Here is a 22,785-nt window from a genome sequence, read left to right on the forward strand (position 1 = left end):
ACTCACTGAAAGAGAAGCAGTATATTTAAAAGATGGGGCATATTTTCAGGGCAGAAAAAGACAACAGTATTGAGATTCTCAAAAAGAACATCACAAAATGAAATTAAAAAAACACTAGAGTTGGGCATGCCACAGCACTGTGATATGGAAGGGCTCAAATGTAAATAAACCCCCAATGTTCACTTGCTTTTTTACTTTTTATTTTTTCATAAAAAGAAAAGTAGATACAGAGTCCTAATTTTTATCTTTTTGTCACCAAGTGGGACCCACAGCCCATGACAACATGCCCACAGGATTAGTAGTGATTTTTGGATACACAGTTATACGAAAGGAGGGATATTTGGCTTCAATTCTCTACCACACCCCGCCCAAACCAAATACTCCCATTTCTACGAGGCTGCATGATACCTGGCAGTTGGTACTATTACTCAGGTAGGAACTGATTTCCTGTTACTACTCACTAGTTAAGAGAGTCAAGATCTGGGTAGGGGACAGTATATATATGTGGTACCTCTTCCAAAATTAGGGTATATCCCTAGGAGAAAAAGAAAAACTGAGAGATATATTGGGAAAACAAATACATATGAAATGGTCAACTGAATTCTCATCATGATAAAAGTACTTCTCAGAAGATGAAGAAATAAAAGGATAGGCATCCTGGTCCCAAGGATTTTGTCCTTTAAAGTAAAGCAATAGAGAGTATCACAAGGGTACCTCAATCAAAGTTACGAACACCTTTCTGAAGAAGCCCGCTATCACAATTTCACACATTAAATTCAGTTTATAGAATGAACCATGTTAACTTAGGCCAAGGACAAGGCATTCCACATCAAGTCATTAGGTTCCTGATTAGGGATTCTGGGACAAGGGAGAAAAAAAAAAAAAAGAAGAAGAAAATTATAGATGAGGATGATTTTAAATGCCCCATGAGCCGCTGTGACCTTATCCATCCTGTCTGATGTCAGAGTCAAGCAGGACCATAACTGTGCCATGAAAGAACCATGGACATGTGATCCCAGCACCTCCCCACCCACCTGCCCTCACCTCTGAGATGCTCAGACTGCTGAACTGTCTCAGTGCAAATGGAAAAAACATGTCACATGGCTTGGGATGCAGGGACATCAATACAGCAGTAAAGAAGTATAAATAAATCCATGCAAGTGGTAGAGGGACAGATGAGGATGGTGATCACGAGAGGCTTTCAAGAAGGGACTCTGGTCCACATATCCAGAATTAATTACAGGCGGACTAGAAAACCCAAGGTTCTAAAACTGGCTTTGAACTATAAAGATCAGGAAAACCTCTAGGCTCCATGATCTAGAAGTCACAAATTCCTGCAGGACACATAACTTAGAAACTTCCAAGTGATTTGAAATTTTTTGTCACCCTAAAACAAACTTTTTTTTTCTACTTTAAGATAACTAAAGAAATCTCCAGAACTGACCCATTTCAGGCTCAAAGGACAGTCTCACTGGCCAAAGCAATCCCCATAGAGGGTGACAGTAATGATTTATTACTTTTCAGACACAGGGATGCTGTTACCTTACTTTGGTTGTTTTCACTTTTCAAAAAGGCAGTTGTAAATGTATTTGCCTTCTTTCTTTTTATCTCTATTTCCTCTCTACCCCTGTTTTTCAATTTTTCTCTTCTTCAATACCATTTTCAAGGTAGGGAAGAAAGATCATCTTTCCTCAATCCCCTTATCATACCCATTCCCAATAGAACCAAAAAAATGAAAGAAAAAAACACAAGATAGTCACTTTTTGCTTTTCCAAATCAAAAGACAAGTTCAACTACATTCATTCATATTTTCCTCAAATATGATTTAAAGGCCACACAGGTACTGTTACTAAATCCTTGACTCACTCCAGTGACAACAATTACAACCACTTAAATTCTCCAGAGAAATCCCAGCATGGCTCACTTAGCTTCTAGTCAAAAAGAACCAGAGCATTCCACCTCTTCTTATCTCCTTTCACTTGTGTCCTCCTCAGATTTTACAAGGTGGTCTCCTCTACATCCCAAATGACTGGAAGCCAGGCAAAGGCCCTGAACTGGGGAACCACAACAGGGAGCTCTGACCCACTGGCTCCAGTGTGAAGTTACTGAAGCTGTAGGGGACAGCCTGCTCTCAGGAACAGGGTAAGAGACCAAATGACCAGCTGCTTGTATTTGAAATAGGGAGTAAGGGAGGCTGCCTTCCAATTGCAGTATGTCTGTAAGACCAGAGAAACTGGTTTAGCTGAAAAGAGAGGTAGATGGTTCCCTGCTGTGAACACCCTCCACTCCAGCCAGCCTGACTCTCCCTAAGTCCTTCTCCACCTTGGGGTTGGGCCAGTCTTTTCCCACAGAGTTCTGGGGTTCTGGACAATGTGTTGGCACTCAACATAGGCCTTATCTTCTCAGTCTGCTTCTCAGCCTATGCCCTCCAGCTGGATGGAGACTGTTGTCTCTCTTTTCCACCAAACCTACTCTGAGGGAGCCACAGGGAGTGCCAGCGCCTCAGATACTCTCTTCCTGCAGGGCCCCTACAACATGCCTGAGTTTTCGGTATTGGGGGTTGAATCCAGGGATGCTTTACCATTGAGCTATATCTCCAGTTTCTGCATGGCCCCACCACGCCCTGCTGTTAGAGGCAGGATCTTGCTAAGTTGCTCAGGCTGGCCTCCAACTTGAGATCCTCCTGCCTCGGCCTCCAGAGAGCTGGGATAAGGGGCACGCGCCACCGCTTTGCCCATCTTCACACACATTTTAGATGAAGTAAAGAATAGAGAGTAAAGTCAGAGTTGGCACAGATGGACCCATCTTGCTACCCTTCTTTTCCCCTTTTAAGCCGCTTTAAGTTGCTTTCTCAGGAGGACATTTTGCCTCCTCTCATCTTCAGTGGAGGGTCAATGGCCTCCTGCACCTCTGGCTCCCATAACCTGCATTTGCACACCCACTCAACTAGCCAGAGACCGCAGCTGTGTCCCTGGTTGCGGCAGGTCCCTACCCCCACCCCCAGCCCTCTTCTGCCAGCCTCGCAGCGGTTGGCCAGGGCAAGTCACAAAGCTTGGCGAGACAGACTGGGGAGGATTACCCTGCGGGGAAGCCGGAGCTGCCACATCTGGACCCAAGGACAGCTGCAGGGGCTTCAGATAAGCGCCGCCCTGGTCTCCACGTTCCTCCCAGACAGGAAATGCACTCCCAAGAAATTCTACTGGAAAGCCTTAGCTACTAAAGCAGCGCAGCCTTCTGAGCAAACCCACCCACTCAGATTCCCTTTGGCCATTTCCTGCTTCCTCCCCTTTTACGCACCCATCCTTCCATTCCCAGCCTTGGTTTCCAAGGTTAGGCTTTGCTAGTCCCTGCCCCCCTCGGGTCGCTTCACCATCTAAATTCAGACGTTTAGAAGTGGGTACCACACAGTTCCAGGCTGTTCTAATTAATGCAGAGATGGAAAGACTCTAATGCTGGGATTATGAACCTTAATGACCCAGGGAAAGGTCCTAGAGATTTAATTAGTTTTCATAACCCTAAATCTGGAGAAGTTGTCAAGGCTATATATTGTGTGTGTGACACAGAGAACGGGGAAGGGTCACTTGAATGATTATTTACCAGTAACTCGACCAGAAGTTCCATCTGGATGTTACCCGGATGAGGATGGGAATCTAGGCTGGGACACTGGAGGGGAGGCCCCATAGGCGAAACTTTTTAAAGGGGCAAATGTCAAGTAAGAGCCTATGTTCTCACTTCTAATTGCACCAAAACACTCTTTCTTGTCCACTCACCCAGTTGAAGTGTTAAAGTGACATGAACAGTGTTGGAGACAACTGTTCCCTCTCTCCAGAAAGGTCCAGCTTTTTTTTTTCCCCCAGGAGAAGCTACACAATGTATAATGCCTCCTCCAAGATGCTTCTCACCCTCCTGATTTGCCTGATTTGCAGGCTGCTTTGGGGAAATTGGTTGCTTCCTGCAAGTCTCCTCAGCGACATTAAAATTAGCAGAATAATTAAACACAGTCCTAATTGGGTACAAAGAGAGTTCTCAGTTAATTAATGAGCCAACCTCTGGCCCAGAGCTACAAATTCACGCTGGCCTGTGAACGCCCAGGCAGAGAAAACCAAGCTCCAGTCCCATAAGAAAATTGTCACTTGGCAAAAATAGTTCCTGGTGTAGACACAAGTGTCAAACACATTCCTATAGCCAGGAGTCATGTTAGCCTTGAAGCTGAGATCCATATGTAAATGAACAGAGAAGTGCCCCTCTGCCACTTCTGAGACACTCCAGCTCTGAGTCCCTTTACGCACCCTCCGCATCCGCACCACCCTCCGCAGCAGGCTGGCACCCTGACATCCAAAGTTCCTGGGAAGTAATTGCGTCCCCAAACTGCAGCTCCGAATCCAAGTCAAAATCTCACCAAGAGAGCGCGCGCGTTCTGCCTGGGAAACTGAAATGAACGCGGTTCACAGCAAACCCTCTTTCTTTGCCGCCCTGTGTCCTCCACCCCCGCATCCCCCGACCCCAGCAGCCTCCCCTATAGTTCCCGCTTCCTCCCTCCCTCTCTCCCTCCCTGCCTCTCAGCCTCACCACCCAGGTTAAAATGAGGCACCCATGGCAACAGTCACTCACCTCCGCAAGGGAAGCAACAGCAGCACTTAGCAAAGAGCCACCCCAAAGAGGGACCTCTGGTATAAGCCCGGTCGCCGCCCTTCATGCTGTCGCGTGGTCCCAGATATCCCGCATGGCACGGGCGCCAGCCAGGGGTGAGAGCGCAGTCGGAGGGAAACTTCAGCGCCGCGCTCCCGGACCAGCTCCCGCGCTCCCGCCCTGCTGTCCTCTCCCGCACCGCGGCCACAGCTCAGACTTACTGGGAGTCGGAGCCACCTTGGGGAGGAGGGGCGGGGCCCGGCGGGACCCGACGGGGAGGAGGGCCTAAGGGGGGCGGAGCTCCAAGGTCCAGCTGTTTGCTGGAGACCCGGCCAGCAGTGGTTACTGAGCCTTATGCAACGCTGCGTGTGGCTGTGAGCACCCGTAAGCATTGGGAGCACGGTCCCATAGAGCCCCGGGCACAAAACAGTGCTTATGTGCAGTTTCCTCCCCTCAAAAGCTACCACAATGAGCGCTGGCTTAATGCCTTTTCTCCCTAACAGATTAGTTCTTTCCTTCCCCTCATCTTCAATGTATTAAAAACATCTTCACCAAACCTTTTTCTTTCTTTTTTAAAAAAATGCTTTCAACAATGATAACAGTTCCTCATTTCTTTATTGGCTTCCAGGCCAGAATGATGTTGTGCAAAAGCATTCTGGGTTTGGCATCATAAAACCAAAGTTCAGAATTCAGTTTTGCCACCAACTAGCTGTTTGACCTTAGTCCAGTCACTTTACTTTTGTGATCTTTATTTTCCTCATTTAAAAAAATAGAAAAAAATCCTTATGTTACAGCATTGCTAATAGAATTTTAAAAGATATCCATGGCAGTACTCTTACACAGGTGACATTTAATAGTTCCAGATAAATGAATGCTTATAGAGAATCTCCAAACATTTTACTTATGGTAGAAGACTTCCATTTACCATTTCCCTGCAACATGTCCTGGGAATCTGTTGTACTAACCTGTAGATCTATATCTCTTTGCTTTTCCTCTTTAAATCTGTGTGTGTGTGTGTGTGTGTGTGTGTGTGTGTGTGTGTCTCAAGAAGAGGCACAAGCTTACTTTCTTCAAGTCTCCTGAAGCCAACCTGGACCTTTGCATTATGTTATCACTCACAGTCTCTCTCCCATTTCTTTGTGTCCAGCTTTAGGGAAATGGGCCTACAGGAAGCACATAACAGTCATAAAGTGGACTTATTCATCAGAAAAAAAGGGAATTTATGAGAGGAATAAAAACCATAAGTTTGATCACCCAACTAACTAATTCCCATCTGGATGAAAGATTGGCAAGGGACAAAACTTTTAGAAGTTGCCAGGATTTGGGGTTTCCTTTCCCAGTGTGAACCATGCTTAGATTTGGACCTGTTTATGTGTCAAGGCATCTGTCACATGGTTAGGACACAGTAGATGCTTGGTAAATGATAGTGGCATGATAGGGAGTGATAATAGCTAATATTCATTAAGCATAAATGTTATAAGTCAAGCAATTTCCACAGTATTCTCCTTGCATTAGCTCATTTATCCTAACAACAACAAACCCTTATAAAGTAGGGTGCACTTCACATTTGAGGAAAGTGAATGAATGAACTATGATGAGGGTTTAATGGTTTAACTCTGAAGAGAAACTCCAGAAAGCTTTACCCCATAGCCCAGCAGAATCTAGAGTCAAAATCATACCTCTACTTTTCCTCCTGTCACCGCTTTGATGGCTTGTCCCAGAGAGAGTTACAAAATCATCTTATTATCAGGCTGGAAATGTGCCTCTGGTGCTCTTTCTAACACATGCAAAAACAGCAAAATGAAAGTTCCAATGGCTCAGGCAGCCTACACCCAAGATTCCTGATTCCTGAACCATCCTGGCTGTTGGTCAGTCTTCTCTTGCCAGTTTGAATTACTGAAGGACGCTTAATCCTCACAGAGCTGCCCTGTGTTCCACTTCTGACCCCTGGCAACCAGCACTATTATTTTCATTCTCTTTTCCATCACCAAAGACAACAGATACACAGATTTGGAAGCCCAGAAAAAAAAACTTCCTGTTACCTCAGCCCTTTTAAAAGTTAACTTATTTGCTTGTGATCCACAGCATGGGTACTACGGTCCCAGAGTCAATATCTCATCCATCCCTCAACTTTGGACCCTTTGAGCATTCTTTATTTTTGTTTTTTAATTAATTTTTTAAGTTGACACATAAAAATTATACATATTTATGCAATACCATGTGATATTTCAATGTAGAATATTCTGATAGGAATTTAACATGCTTCAAAATTGCTGGCTGAGCCAGGCATGGTGGTACAAACTTATAATCCTAGCAACTTGGGAAGCTGAGGCAGGAGAATCACAAGTTCAAAGCCAACCTCAGCAACTTAGTGAGGCCCTAAGTAACTTAGCAAGACCCTGTCTCAAAATAAAAAACAAAAATGACTGGGGATATGGCTCAGTGGTTAAGTGCCCGTAGGTTCAATCCCCAGTACCAAACCAAACCAAATGAAGCAAATTGCTGGGCTAGGGGTCGGGGGTGTAGATCAGTGGTAGAATGCTTGCTTAGTTCACGGGCAGTCCTAAGTTCTATTATTTTTTATAATAAATAAGCACATAAATAAATAAATAAATAAATTTGCTTAATAAGTAACCAGTTCTTTTTTAAAGTCTTCCTTTGAACTTTTGTGTTCAGATGATACTAGATCACTTTTCTGTCACAATCCTTTGACAGAGGCTGATGATATCATCTTATAGAACACGGGCTTGAATGAGATGTTTGAAGAAGATCCAGTTTTTACTTCAGAAATCAGAGTGCCAGTACACTCTAGGCTGGTTCTATATATGCAAAATGGATCCATCAGACATGTTTCCACTGGTCCTTATAACCCAGGAATCTATCCTACTCTCAACATAAAGACATAAGAACATTAGGAACTTCTCCCCTCTTAAGTTGATATGGTCAACACATTTTGTCTATGCTGGAGATTCATGCTGAGCATAGACCAATAACCAGCGGGTCCCACTGCCATCTTCGCAGGCATTCCAGAATGAGACTTGCCAACGTCTGCACCTCAGAAGGAACTCCTAAGCACCACTGAGAAACTGGTTCTAGACCTTTCCATTAATTCAGCAAATACTTATTGAGTACCTCCTCTGTGAGGGGTTCTGTTCTAGGCACTGGCTCTGCATTAGTGAACAATACCCATTCTAGTCTCTTTGAAGTTAGCCCCTAGGACAGACTTACCAAGAATATGAAAGAAAAGTGACTAAATGTCAGATATGTACCCAAATTTTAAGTTGAGGGATTCAAGAAAATAGGTGCCCAGCTCCTCCAGCCTGTATCTAAACATTTCAATGTCTTCAAGATAATTTAGATAGATAACTGACTGGACTACTGGGAGATGGTGGAAACTGTGGACTAGGAGGGGCATGGTTGGAGAAAGTAGGTCAGCAGGGATGTGCCCTTGGGGACTATATCTTGTCCTTGAACCCACTCTTCCCTCTGTGTCTCTCTCTTTCTCCCCACTAGCTGCCATGAGCTGAGAAGTTTTTCTCTGTCATGACTTTCCACCATGATGTTCTGCCTACCTCATGCCCAAAGCAATGGAACCAACAACTGTGGAATGAAATCTCTGATAAACCTTTCCTCCTCCAAGTTGTCTCTATCAGGTATTTTGGTCAGAATGATAAAAAAATGACTAACACAGAAGGGATGGTGAAGGGTAATGGTTTTTAAATATTGGCACTAATGAGAATTGTCAGAGAGTTTTAAAAAATTCTAATCATTAGTATTTGTTGAGGCTACAGATATTCCAGGGTGGAACGATATTTGAGAACCTTAGTTCTTAGTGCCTTAGTCTCCCTGAGATTCAGATTGACTTTGGGTACAGCTGGGCATCAGTGAGCTTAAGTTTTCTCAGGTGTTTGTAATATGCACTACAGTTTGTGAACCACTAATGTGACATGGGCCTGTGGACATCTCCAGAAGTTGTTCTATATAAGGCTTGTACTTTTAAGTATGCATAAGAATCACTTGGAAAGTGCATGAAACACAGATTACTGGGCTTCAAATCCAGAGTGTCTGATTTAGTAGGTCTGGGGTGAGACCTGAGAATCTGCATTGCCACAAGTTCTCAAGGAGGATGCTGACATTGTTGGTACAGGGGCCACACTTAGAGAACCACTCATGTAGTGCATTTTACCCCATTTGTCATCCAGGTCCTCTTCTTTTTTTTCTTGATCTTTGAAGAAACATCCTTCCTTCATTCCCAGACTATGTTTTTGGGTGTGGTTGACATCTTTCCCTGCCTACCCCACACTCCAAAGTATGAGCACCAATCACAGGGATTGGATGAGACTTCGCACATGACCCAAGTTCATAAAAGAGCATAAACCTTAGTAAGAGCTACTGGGAAAGCAGAAATCTCTTCCCAAAAGATTTCAAAGTTGGTGAAATGTTAGCCTAGAGCAGTAGGAGGCTATCATGCCATATCCAAGCCATGCTGGAGAAGCTGCCTGGGAACGAAACCAGTGCAGACCTGATGAGTGAGAGAAATGAGAGAGACTTCTAGTGATATAGCCTCAACAATTAGATGTACTTTTCCCTAAAAGTTTATCTTCCCTGGACTTACCTTGGGGGGGGGAGTACATGCCTTTTTGTGTAAGCCAGTAGAATACCTCCTAATTTCGGGATTTTCAAATAGTCCGCAACCAACTCCCAAAATTCAGTCTGAAAACCACTGAGCTGTAGCAATATCTTTAGATTGTTCTTAATTTCCAAAACAGGTGGCTATTTGGAAACAGTCTTATTTTTGGCACAGTTTGTCTCCAGTGATGGCTGTAGCCTAAGTTCATTTATATGAATTGGACTTTCTACCTGCCTACAAGTTCAGTTTCTGTCTCATTTCTATTTCCCCCAACAAGGAACACCAAGAATCCCTGGTCTTAGCCTGCAGATGTACTGGGTCAAGGATTTCTTAACACTGGGCCTGGCATTGGGCACTAGTGGGACTGCCTGTTCCCCTACCCCTCCATCCCAGGTTAGCCACAAGCTTCAGTGACACTGGACTGTGACCTCAGGCATCTGCCCCTTCCATCAACAGACATATGCCCAACTTTTTTTTTCCTTCAGGCTTATTATCTTCAGATCTACAAGACAGAAGTTTTCTAGATCATGGCACTTTCCACATTTTTTTTTTGTGAGAGTCCAGGTCAGACACATAAGGAATAGCAACTTTGCCCCAACTCAGGCCTAGGATTCACATGAGAACCTTCCTTCTGTGCCAAGTACACTACAGACCTTTTACAGAACAGCCTCAGAGATGTTCACAGGCTCAGTGGAGGCTGTGAGGGTGCTTCCTGGTGAATATGAAACACAGGCCCTGCCTGCCTCATCCCCTCTCCAATTTCTCACTCAGCTACCTCTTCCACCTGCAGGGACCCTCTCCCCTAGCACCCACCCCAGAGTTTGATTCAGATTCATATCTATAGTTTTTTTAAAAAACTATTCAGGGAGTTTCAATGTGGAGTCAGATCTGAGAACTGCTAGTCTCAGGACTCAAGGTCCCCCACTCTTCAGGAAGAGTCTCAGCTAAGTTGGTAGAGTTTAGGAAGAACACATGTCTTTCTTCAGTTCTCACAACTGGTCTTTCAAGCCCCTGGGATCAAGTGATTCTCCTACCTCAGTCTCCCAAGTAGCTAGAACTGTAGGTTCATGCCACGGTACTGGCGTTCTGCCCGTGTTATGCTGTTCAGTAGCTAAGTGCATGTTCCTTGTGGGGATTTCAGATCTCTGATCTGCCTGATTACTGATACCCAGATGGTAATATTTTCCCAAATAACCCAGTCCTGGTTTCCATTTGTGTCTGTGGCTTAAAATCATACAATTTTAGCTAAGTATTAATCATTTACTCAACAAGTAGTTGGTGTTTGAACATCTACTACCTGGAAGTCACTGAACTTACCTCTATAGGGGAATTTATATGGGAAATATAAATTGGATAACGAGTTCCCTGAGTAAAGATGAAAAATGACAGGGTGAATTCTAGGAGAAGCAGTTGGCTTGATTTTCTTTGGCAGTTAAAAGAAAATTGAGACAGACAAGTTCTGGACATAAGGTAAAGGTTTCTTCTTTATGTGGAAAGAGGAACTGAGACAATAGTCATTGGTGACAGAAGCACTTGAGATTAGAGAGAGGAGGTGCAATGTGTGTGTTGATACTACATTTAATTTGAACTTGAAATGTTTTCTTCAAAATTGTGGCAATTCCAGGTGGGTAACAATCCCCAGGTGATATAGTGATGTCTATAGAAAAAGCCTGATGGCCAGCATTATGCATAGTAATCCCTAACTGTCTCTGCTTAGTAACCACTGTACCATTGCTGGCCTCCTGGGTACCACCATCCATCTGGTGACAGCTCCTGGACTTCAATGGCTAAACATCATTTAGGTCATCTGACATGATTTCAACCACTGCCCTAGAAATGTGTCTGCTGCACCTGCCCACTTGACCCCTGCCTGCCTCTTTCTAGCTGTGTCACTTATCTTCAAGAGAGTTAAGCCCCAGCTCGTCCCATCAAACAGCCTCTCTTGTTCAGGAAGGAAGGATTGCTGATTGTCTTCTAGCCTGAACCAGGCCCAGGGTAGGGGGGTGGTCCAGGCAATATTGATGAAGACTGTGGGATTATACAGGGAACCTGGTGTCTCCCTAGAATGGCCAATGTTCATTCATGTTCTTCTGAGAGACAGGGAGATAGAGTTGCTGACAGTGAAGAGAGGTTCTAGAGATCTGGGCTGAGCAGCACTGCTGGCCTGAGCTCAGGAGGAGAGAGCGATTTATCACAGTGAAATATGGCTACAGCTAGAGTTGCTAAAAACAACCCAATCCAGGTTCTATCCACTTCCAAAAATGCTTACCTCTAAGTAGGTCAAAGTGTTCCCAAAGGAGAGCAGGAAGAAGTGCCAGTCTATCACTTTGACTGAGTTTCAATTTAGGTGGGCTTGCAGTTGCCCAGTGTCCACTACAGGGGATGGCATTTCAATTCCAACTGTCAGTGCCACCTCCCCTCCCACAGGAGAAGGAGCAACTGAAGCAGCATGTGGCTTCATGGGGTCCGATGAAGAGGTTCTGATGCATTTAATGGAGTGGATTTTGCCTTGATGTAACTCTGTTCAGTTTATTGAAGATTTCCAGTGGAAGACACTACCTATCCTCCCATTTCTGAATTTTCAACCTTCCAAACAAATGAGAGTTGTTTAGCTCATCTGTCCTTAAAGATTTTCCAGGAAATGGGATTTTAAAGATGTCCTCAGTCAGAACTCCTAGCGTCAAGATATTACTCCCTGTTGACCCTCCTGCTAAGGCTTGGGCCAGTTTCTTCGCCAGATCTTAGGGAATGAACACACTGAGCCTGGTTCTTCACATAAGAACTCTGCAGGGGTCAGGCAGGCTGGTCAGGAGGATGCTAGAATGAGGTAGGCAGAATAAGAGCTCCCAAGGGGTGCCTACATCCTAATACCCAGGACCTGTCAATACAACACCTTTTGCATAAAGGACTTTGCAGGTGTGACTTAAGTGATCTTAAGATGGGAGGATGTTCAGGATTATCTGCATGGACACAGTGCAATCATAGGCACCCTTAAAAGCAGAGAACTTACCTGCTGAGGTCTGAGGGAGGTGTGACTATTGAAGAAGGATCAGAGACATGCAACACTGCTGGCTTTGAAGAAGGAGCAAGGAGCAAGCCAAGGAAGGCTGGGAGTCTCTAGAAGCTGGAAAAGGCAGGAAATGGTTTCTGCCCTAGAGTCTATGGAAAAGGGCAGCCCTTCTATCACCTGGAGTGTAGCCTGTTAAAACTTGTATCAGGGTTGTAACCCACTGAACTGCAGGATAATACATTTGCGTTGTTTGAAGTGACCAGGTTCACAACAGTCTGTTAGAGCAGAATCAGGAATCTAACATATGGGAGGTAGACTGAGAACAGGTTCTAGGACACGCCTTTTGAATCACTCTGCAGCCATAGGAAGGACTTTTATCTGTACAAGGTTGAGACCAGACACACTGGAAGGCGAGCTGAGGTTCTTCAGCCTGGGCCCTTCTCCCTGTGCTAGGGGCAGGCAATGTAATAACCTCCTTGCCCACCTGTATACAAAGACAGGCATGGGGATACAATATCAGAATCAGAGTTTCTTGCTGTGGCTAGTGGACCAAGATAGGCAAACTAGGCGATGTAATCCTGCCTCGACAGCAAATCAAAGAGAGGGGCAGGCTGCCCAGTGACTGCCTAGAGGGCAGAGGGCTGGTCTTATAAATGTCAGTAGTTGCAAATGGAAAGACTTCTCATGCATGTTTGCGTGGCTGGGTTAAGGCTGCAGTTTCAAGACTACACAGACCTCAGTGGGGAGTTGTTCTCAAGGTGACACGGGAAGGCAGTAAGCAGGGTCCTGACTGCCCTGTCCTGCTCAGCAGCATCAGAATCTCACTGCTGAGAGCTCCTCAAGCCAGGGCAAGCAAGGGCTGCTCCTCGAGGTCTGAGGCACTCCCACCCCTGAACTTCCCTGAGCCCAGAGGGTAGGCACATCCACCGCCGCCCAAACCATAACCACACCTTCTTCCTCTCCCAAGCCAGGTTCAGTTCCTGTCATTCCTGAGTCCCTGTGTTCCTCTGGGGGGAAGGTGGTTTCAGCTTCCTAGCTCCGCGCAAGGGGAAATTGGCACCTTCTCTTTGGGGAACACTCTGCCGTCTGAGTTGTCCTCCTGTATACTGACGGTCTCTAGCTTTCCCTGGGAAAGCACCATCAGAGGGGGTTTCTGCTGTGAGACCAAATCCAAATGCACTCACTGCAGCTCTCAGCTCCATTCATTGGCTGGTGAGGCGCCAAGGAACAAGGATCCTTTTTGTTTTTTTTTTTGGTACCAGGGACTGAACCCAGGGGCATTTAACCATTGAGCCACATCCTAAGCCCTTTTTATAATTTATTTAGAGACAGGGTCTTGCTAAGTTGCTCAGGGCCTTGCTAAATTGCTGAGGATGGCTTTAAACTCGTGATCCTCCTGTCTTGGCCTCTGAAGACAGGATTATAGGCGTGAGCCACTGTGCTCAGCTTACAAGGATTCTATTCAAAACTCTCTTCCATCCCCCTGGATGATAAGGGACATCATCATCACACAGATTTCCCAGATTACAGTGGGCACCAGTAGGCAGGGACATACAGCTACTGAAATTGACGTTGGGCATAAACTGAGGCATAAACTAAGTCCGCAGCAAGACAACTACAAAGAGGAAAACCACAGGATCTCTGCAAGGGAGTCAGAGAAACCAGCTCTTTCTCTCCACAGGCTGGGGCCTCCTGCTGCTCAGTTCTGCTGGGAGGCAGACAGGCTGAGGTATGTGAAGAGGAGGATGTGGCCTGGGCTGATATGTTCCTCCCGGAGGCCTTGATTCCAAACTCTTTGATGTCCTAAGTAATGTTAGATGAATGGGAGCCACAGGCAGGATGTCTCAGCTCAAACACATAGCAAGGTAGGCCTGGAGCACACTTTCTAATTGTCCTTAGAAAGAAAGAGAGAGAGGAGGTGAGGAGGATGAAAAGGAGGAAAGAAGGCGGGGGGGGGGGGGGGAGAGAGAGAGAGAGAGAGAGAGAGAGAGAGAGAGAGAGAGAGAGAAGAGAAAGAGAAGAAGAAGAAGGAAGAAGAGGAGGAGGAGGAGGAGTGGGAGGAAGAGAAGGAGAAGAGAGAGAGAGAGAGAGAGAGAGAGAGAGAATTGGATGGCATTTGAGTCTCCCTCCTCCTGAAACTACATCCTGGGAGGGTTTCCATTCTCTTGATCAATAATTATGAAGCCATTTCTGGCCCATCCTAACATATACAAGCAAGTGGAAGCACGTCAGTTAAAAATGGAAATAAGAAAGGCAGTTTTCACAAAACTTCTACGTTTCTTTGAATTGAAGAGTGACACCATCACACACACCTTGACACTCAATCTCAGCAAAGCCCTCCATCACACAGGTCAACCATCATCAAGAGGGCACAACCTGGATGTTACCTTCAATGACCAGAATTAATCAACAGAGAAGGTCATTCAGAGTCAGAGGGGCAAGCAGGGAAACTAGATTTTTAACTCAAACCTATCAGATATGATCTCAGAGCTCTGGATAGAAGACAAAAAATTACTAGAAGAGGGAAACAGGTCATTTCATTCTTGGGAAATCATAGGGCCAGATGGACCTGCTGTTGGTGGACTGGGGAAATAGTCCAGGGCAGACCAGGAATAGAAACTGAAGAAAGAGGAGGTGCAGACTGGAGACTATATTGGATTCTCTGAAAAACTTATGTATGAAACCAGAAGCAAAACCTTGAGCCCTTGTTCAGCCCTGGAGAGGATGCAGGCTGAAAACACCCTAGACTCAAATATAGGTAAACTGGGAGCAAGCGCAGGCAGCAAAACCAGCATTACTGCCTCTACCATGGCACAGTGGCTGGGAGGTCAGCACTATTAACCCATTTTATAGATTTTAAGTATCTTGCCCGAGGTTATCGGCTAGGTAGTCAATGGTGGAGCCAGGACCCAGACTCGGGTCCTCTACCCCAACACTCTTAGTTACTCTAATACTTCCCATCTTCTCTTCCATGGCCTACTACAAACCATGGTAAAGCCTTACATCACATTTCTTTTTTTAATTCTAAGGATATCAGGTTGTGTGCATGCCAGTAAGACCAACTTTACAGTTTAAAAAGCACCTTTACTTAACACTGTCAACCTAACCATCTAAGTCACTCCATGAGATGGTCATTTTACCAGCTTCTCTGTGCATAGATATGGAAACTAAGTCCAAGAAGATGAAGTGACTTTTCACTCAAAACAAGTGGTTTCTCACTCCTCATCCTGTCTTCTTCTGGGCCTGACTACTTGAGGACCAGACCCTCCTGTGTTTCCATAAAGATTTATGAATACCCTTTGAAGGAAAAGACAGGCTGATTGTTAACATATTAGACTGAAGCATTTGAAATTACTAATAGTCAACCATTTTGACTATAAAAATGGAAATTTCATGTGGTCTGATCTAATAAAATGAACATATTTATGCTATATTTTGGATGCATTAAATACAGGATAAGTTTAGGCTAATTTAAATTTTAAAAGGTATTTTTTACCTGATGTGAAGAGAAAAAAAACACATGCAGTTTTAGAAGTGGGATGGGGTCCAAGAGGTAAATCAGGAAAACATGGATAAAAGAATAAAAATGCTGTTTTAGAACAAACAACAATATGAATGACTATTGAGATAACCAAAAAAGGTAACCAGTATGCAGTGTCTCTGAATGGAAGGTACTTGCCTCTAAGCCCTGTGCCCAGGGAGGACACCAAGGCAGGGGTCTGAATGAGAGAGTGGGGATGCCCCATGTCCAGGATGAGGCCGGACTGTGGAAATTTCTATATTGAGAGTTTAAAAGAACTATTAATGCACACACCAAATAATCGCTTTAAACGAGTTGGGAGTGTTGAATTTAATTAAACATATTTTCTTCTGTTCTAAAAATTTAATTAAAAGATTTATGGAGACATTGCTAGGTGCTTATACCTTAGGAAAGAAGTATCTAACATTTTAAGAGCAAAATGTATTGCTTTGGTACAGATAAAGATGAAAAGGGGAGGGGAAATGAGAATGGTGAATTGGGGGTCTGAGAGGGGAGAATAGAGGAGGGATGAGCAGGACGTGTCTGAATTTCAGTGCTAACTATGAGGAATTTTCCAGCATCAGAATTACACTAAAATCCACTATAATGGGCTTCTTCTAGTTGTAATTTGCTCCTGGTCCCTGGGAGTGCTCAAGTCATGCTGCCTGACCCTCTATCAGGGGCACTGTAGGAGGGATTACCTGTACTAAGGGAAGGTGTGAACCCAAACACCTTTTAGGTACTTTGTTTTAAATAACTTTATTTTTTTAAATATATTTTTATATGGTGCTGAGACTCGAACCCAGTGCCTCACACATGCTAGGCAAGTGCTCTATCACTAAGCCACAATCCCAGCCTTCAGGTATTCTTTGATTCTAGGACTCTAAGAGCCCAAAGAATCCAATTATCTGAAGTGAAATTAAATGTAATTAAGAACCACTTTTCTTCCATTATAAAAAGAGAAAGTTTCAATTCTAACTTTCTATCACTCTGAAAAATGACCAGGAGTTCCTTTTAGACTGTCTGCCAATATGTCTTCATCTATCTTTAAACACATTTCTTCAAAATGCCTCCCCACTATTTTTTTTATCACAAACATAGAAGAATTCAGCAATGTTATTAAGAGATAAGTGTGTGAGGGCTAGTGTAGACACCTGTTCTCACCCTCATTCACCATGCTCCCATGTAAAATTCTGCTTCTGTGAGGAGGCAAATTCCAAGGGGCTACCCCACGTCTGGTCAATTACAGACACGAGCCTGCACAAATGAAGAGGGCTTGCAGATCAGTCAGCTATAGTTTGTAGCAAGTTCATTCATACCTGAAAGGAATTGTTTGGGAATATTCATCCTCTACTTTTTTAGCTTCTTATGGTGTTAGGCTTCATGGAGTCAACTAAAAACCTGAGATTTGTTGTTTCCAATGCAGAATTATACTAAAAAAGGTGTCAGAAAAACCCTTTTGGAGCACTCTCCTGATAGGCAGAGGAGGCTTTAATAGCAAAGGGGACAGGAAAGGCAGGGGGCCTGAACTTTCTGGCATTTGGGATTCTGGCAGCAGAATGTGCAGGGAGCTCCCATCCTGAAGAAATTGCTGGACAGGCTGGACCAGCTCCAGGGGTTGGCTGGTCCTTATCAGAGCTGGACCAAGCTAAGCCTGCTATCCAGAGTGCTGTGCAGAGTCATTTTGCGCCATCTAGGGACAAAGGATCTTATTAGTGGGCTGAGCACACACAAGACCAGATCTGTCTCTGATTGCTGCTCCTACTCCTAGAAAGAAGCACATGAGGCCAGAGGTGAGAGGGAGAGGGAGAAGGTGGTGTGTGGTGTGTGTAATGGGGTTAAAGTTCTTCAAATTCTCATCCAGCTAGACTGGTTAATGCAGAGGAACCTTGTATGATGGAGGATGAACTAAATGACTTGTCTCTATGCCTTCAGACTTGGGAGGACTTAGAACATGTCATAAAGTGAGAATGGGAATAAATAGCCTGGGTTCAAATCCAGGCCCACCATATGCAGGCTACGTGATTTGAGCAAGTCACCTAATCTCTCTAAGACAGTCTCCTTGTTTGTACAATGAGGACAATCAAATTTATTAGTTTTAAAGCATCAGCTCAGAATCTGGTCCGTAGTAAGGTTCAATAAATGCTAGGTAAATTGACTACAAATTTAATGTAAATCATATACAGCATCCTCAGTCTTTCTCCACTGTTCTAAACTGCCTTCCATAGCCTGAGTGAACTTTTCTGAGGCCAGTGAGGCAATGAGAGCAGAAATCATCAGGAGAGCCCAAGCCGGAGTATGCCACCATGAAGAGCTGGCTGCTGTGCCACTGCCCCTCTGTTAAGGGGCATCTGCTGCGGGGCTCACTGTGGAGGCCCTGAATTGGGTTTCACTGAGCAAAAGGCATTTCCTCACAGTTCCCAGACCCACAGCCCGAGCCAGGAGTAAAATGTACAGGAAAAGAAAAGAAACATCTTTAAGTATCTCTTAAGTTTGACAGCTGGGGGTACTGAACCCATAAAGCAGTGGTTCTCAACCCTCACAGAATATCAGAATCAACAAGAACCTTAAGAAACACTCAAGACCAGACTCTGAATTGCTCTGGGGTGGGATGTGAGTGTTTTAAAAGATCTCCTCCAGGTGGATCTAAGAGGCATCCAGAATTGAAAACCACTACAAAGTCTTTTGTCACTGGGGAAGTGCTGCCCGCCATCACTTGCTGCTGAGAAAGTGAGAGGAGATCATGAAAAGGAACCCCTAGATCCCAGAGTGCCCACTCCACAGAGAAGCCCTGAGATGTCAGGCTGGCAGGAAAGTAATAGGAAAGGCAGGTCCCGCCCCAACCTCTCACATAGGCTGCTCTTTCTCCCCAACCCCATCAGAGTCATGCTGCAGGTATACCAGGAGGAAACAACCCACCACTGCACAGACAGAAAGTACAGGAGCCCTGGAGCTGCTGGGGAGCCCAGTGAGTGGCGTGTGCACTGAGCGTGGGCAAGGAGGCCAAGCCCTGGTCTGTGGCTGCTCTGGCACCAATTCTTTCTTAGGCTTAGGGAGGTTACTTTGCCTTTGCCCCAGAGTCTCCTTGGAAGATAGACTGAGCTAGTGCAGTGGTCACAACCCATACTGTGTCTTAGATTCACCTAGAGAGCATTAAAAAAAATACTGCCTCCAGTCCCCACCCTGGTGATTCTGAGTTTAGTTGATCTAGGTGTGGCCTTAGAGTGACATTTGGAAAGGTCCTCGGTGGTTCTGATGTGCAGCCAGGGGTGAGGACCCTGATCCAGTGCTTCTCTAAGTTCCCTCCTTGGTGCTAACATTTTGTGGTCCTTGTGCTCCCACTTCTGGTCTGAGTGCTCACATAGCACTCAGCATATCCCAGATGTCCCCTGCTTTGCACAGCCCATGGGATAGACAGGGGAGTGCCAACCTGGCGCTCTCTTGTAAAGGCTGAGAGGACCAGTTTCTCCTAGGGATTGAGAAAGAAATTGATTCTGATCTCCATGACCCCAGATGAGGCCACCCTCCCTGATTCCATGACTTCCAGAACATGGCATTCTGCACCACTTCAAAGGTAGAGGGTCCATTTGGAGACCAGTCACTGCCAGGGAAGAAAAGGCCAGTTTACCTGTGGGCAGCCAGCTGGAATACAAGCAGGAACAACTTATGGGGTCTCAGTTATTTTCAAACAGGGTCTTATTAAGGGCACAAGGGATGCTCTGAATGGTGGGAGGTGGGCACCTCCTCACTCTGAGTCTGTATGGGTGAAACAATAATGAGAGTTCACAGGTTGCCCCGGAAGGGCCAGCCTAAGTGGTCTGTGCTTGGGGAGAGAGGAAGCAACCTGCAAAGAATAAGAGCCAGTGGAATGGAGACAGGCTCTGGTGGTACCTTTAGGAAGACCTGCTGACTGGTAGACTTAGGTAGAAAATTCTATGATGACCTCCTTTCCTTCTTTCTCTCTTGCCTCTCATTTCCACCCCCCATCCTCAGCTCTCATATTTAGTCTTAATCTATCCAGTAGTAGGGAGAAACCCCTCTCTGTAGAATTCTTACCCTAAATGCCTCCACTGTCCATCTCTGGATCACAGACACTGTCCCTACATGGGTCCAGTGGGGAAGGGATGCACATCACACCCAGCCACAGGATAGGGAGGGTAGGCGTAGGTCAGGAAGTCCCAAAGTACTGAAGCTGAGTCCTTCTTGATGATAGCAACTCACGCCCGGGGATCTATGGGAAGTGAGACTTTCCTAGGCTTTTTGTCCTTGATTTTGTGTCTGTGGACAGGGTCTCCCAACTTGTGGGAGTTTGTGGTTATTCTGGTAAATAGTCTATGACAAATGACATAACAACAATTTATGTCAAGTAATGTACATTAAATACCAAACAGTATCATGTTTTTTATCAATTGCTTCACCTTCCCCCGCACCAAACAATCTGCCCTCTTTGAGTCCCACTTTCTCCTGGCTGGACTCCAGATAGAACCTAATTCCTGAGTTTCCTGATTTTCCTCTTCCCAGGTATGAGAAGTTTCTCCAGCAGCCTACTTCAAAGGACTGAGAAGATGCACCCGCAATTACAAATTCCCACACAACTTCCTGACAGCCCTTCCATTGTACCCAGAGAACAGGGAGAAAGCAGATGGTGGCTAAACCCAGGGAGAAGGGGTCTCAGGTGTGTGAGTGGGAATTAGGCAGAAGCTTTAGTTTGCATTTTTCTTCTGGTAGAAAACCAAGAAGGCTGGGAGACCTGGGCAGCCCAAACACTGCAGCCTGCCACTGCCACCTAGTGGAAGGAGGGAGGAAGTCAGGCTTTGGAGAGACCGGAAAGTTTACAAATATTTAATGAGGTTGTAGTAACTATCAGAAAGCTTTCAGGGGGTCTCCATGGTCTCCAGGTATTTAGACATTTTCCATAAATATCTAGCACAGGTCTTCATAGAGGGTATCCCAGATGCTGATGACCGTGACCAGTTGCAAAAATCAACTCAGAACTGAGACCAAACTGCATAGTTCTCTGCACTTCCGTTTCCACAATGTGAAATGCACGAGTTGGAGGCCCTGATGACCCTGACCTTTGAAGTTGGTGTCCTCAGACTTGACTGTGCATCACAGTCATCTGGGAGGTGGGCTGGTTAAACACCCAGTGGGTTGCTAACCAGTTCCCAGGGCAGGGCAGACCTTGGAGGACCCCTGTTCTAAGTAGTTTGGTCTCCCTGGTGTGAGAAAAAGTGAATAAAGAAGCGCATGGAGGTAACAAACACAGAGCATATGTAAATAGAAGCCATGGCCTGGATAATGGATTCATCAAAGGTAGCGAATAAGCGGTGGGCCTCAAAGCCTGGCCAGGCCCAGGGGAGGGTCAAGCCCCACTCTGCTGTGGTTGGTTCTTGGGTTCGCTTGACCCTCCATGTCAGGGCAAGTACACGGGGAGTCAGAGAGCCAACAGTTGTCATGTTGGGGAGAGAGGGTCAGTGGAGAAGGGAGGAGCCTAGGCCACACTTGGCCATCGGCAGAAGAGGATGTTCCCAAATGCTGTGTGATATGCTGTGGGAAAGCCGGGAGAGATCTTAGAAGACCTATTTCAGACTTCCTCTTGAAGGTAAGATGAACTCAGAAAGTTACACAACTTTCCCAAAGTCACAGCCACCAGTAGCCCTTTCTCTTCAAGCTCCCAACCCAATCACTCCACTACCAGCTCCCAGAGAAATCCCACACAGACAAAGTGGGTTCATGAGACAGGTCAGATCCCTGGTGCTCCACGGTCCGTGCTGCCCTCCCCCTCCGTCCTCCTTACCTTTCACCAACGGGAAGAAGCAGTCCATTTCTACGCTGCTGCGGGAATGGGAGATGCACAGGGCGCTGCTGGGGACCAGGCCCTCCTGGGGAGGGCTCCGTTCCGTGGTGCGGACCAGACACCAGCCAGGCCGCTCGCTGGGCCGCTCCAACAGCTCCACAGTCTGCCCCACCTGGATGGTCAGCTCGCTGCTGTGGCCTGCGCTGAAGTCCTGGAGGACCACGGTCAGCTCACACCCGCCAGAGAGCTTCAGTGATGGTGGTGATGGGGGTTAGAAGTGGGGGTGTGGAGGAAGGAGGAGGAAATGTGGGAGAAGGTGGGTGAGAGGGGAGGGGAGGAGGAATGGGAGGAATTAAAAGGGAAAAGAGGGGAGTTGGGTGGAGAAAAGGCAGAAGATAGAAAAAAGAATTGGGAACAGGAGAGAAAATGGGAAAAAAAAAAGGTAATTAGCAGTATGTCATTGGTCACCCAGATGTTCCAGCTGCAGCCAGCGTGGAGCCTGCCCGGAACCAGGGCTTCATTCTAAGCCTTTCTTGCTTCCTTAGCATTCTTTCCATGACTTCTTTGCCAAGCTTCCAGCCAACTGCGCTTCCAACCCTTTCCTGTATGTCCCTTGCCTCCTTCCAAGGACTCCACCCCATGCCCCACTCCTGTCCCCACTGCCACCCGGCAGGCTCCAACTGTGCTTCTTGGGTTTCTAACTAACACGTTATTCTAGTGGTCTGGGAATAACAGAGGAGTCGAGCTCCCTTCCTTCTAACCCCCCTGACATTCCCCATTCCCACCCCTCACTGGAGCTTTAGCCTAACATAGAGGCTCCTCTTCCCTGCCCTGAAGTGGCCAAGTTGAAGGTCCATTCTCTTTTGGCCACTGCAGGGCAGGGCAGAGGAGAGGCAGATCATATTTAGGAACATATACCTTCCCCGATGCTGGGCTCAGCCTTCCCCAGGTCTGCATGTGCACTGATTCTGGGGCAGGGCCAAGAAACAGGTGCAGAGACCCTGGAGGCAGGAACAAGCCCTACTATCTATGCACTGAGACTGCTTGCTTTTTCCCTTGGTGGTGTGACCGCCCCTTTCCGCTGGCCTCACATCTCCTGAGAATCCTTTCGGTTGTCAGTATGTCCCCTAAAACCAAGCACAGAGCACCCGCTTGGAATAGCAGCTGCACTTAGGGCAGAGTGACAGGGAGGGAAGGGA

At 46.0% G+C, this 22,785-nt stretch overlaps 1 protein-coding gene across 13 annotated transcripts in view; it reads right to left on the bottom strand.

Moving 5' to 3' along the window:
* The window catches only part of Kalrn (kalirin RhoGEF kinase), a 636,539-nt gene that overhangs the window by 120,079 nt on the left and 493,675 nt on the right, over positions 1–22,785 (bottom strand). For 7 of the 13 annotated variants that reach the window (XM_047563088.1, XM_047563087.1, XM_047563094.1 and 4 more), the window contains exon 1: positions 4,612–4,834. In XM_047563088.1, coding sequence (XP_047419044.1) covers positions 4,612–4,696 — 85 coding nt within the window. In that variant the 5' untranslated portion in view covers positions 4,697–4,834. Of the gene's footprint in view, positions 1–4,611; positions 4,835–21,586; positions 21,834–22,785 lie in introns of those variants that run through there. The other 6 variants (XM_047563083.1, XM_047563086.1, XM_047563085.1 and 3 more) reach the window with 1 other exon arrangement.

This window comes from Sciurus carolinensis, chromosome 9, assembly GCF_902686445.1.
Source record: "Sciurus carolinensis chromosome 9, mSciCar1.2, whole genome shotgun sequence".
In the NCBI taxonomy this organism is placed as follows: Eukaryota; Metazoa; Chordata; class Mammalia; order Rodentia; family Sciuridae; genus Sciurus; species Sciurus carolinensis.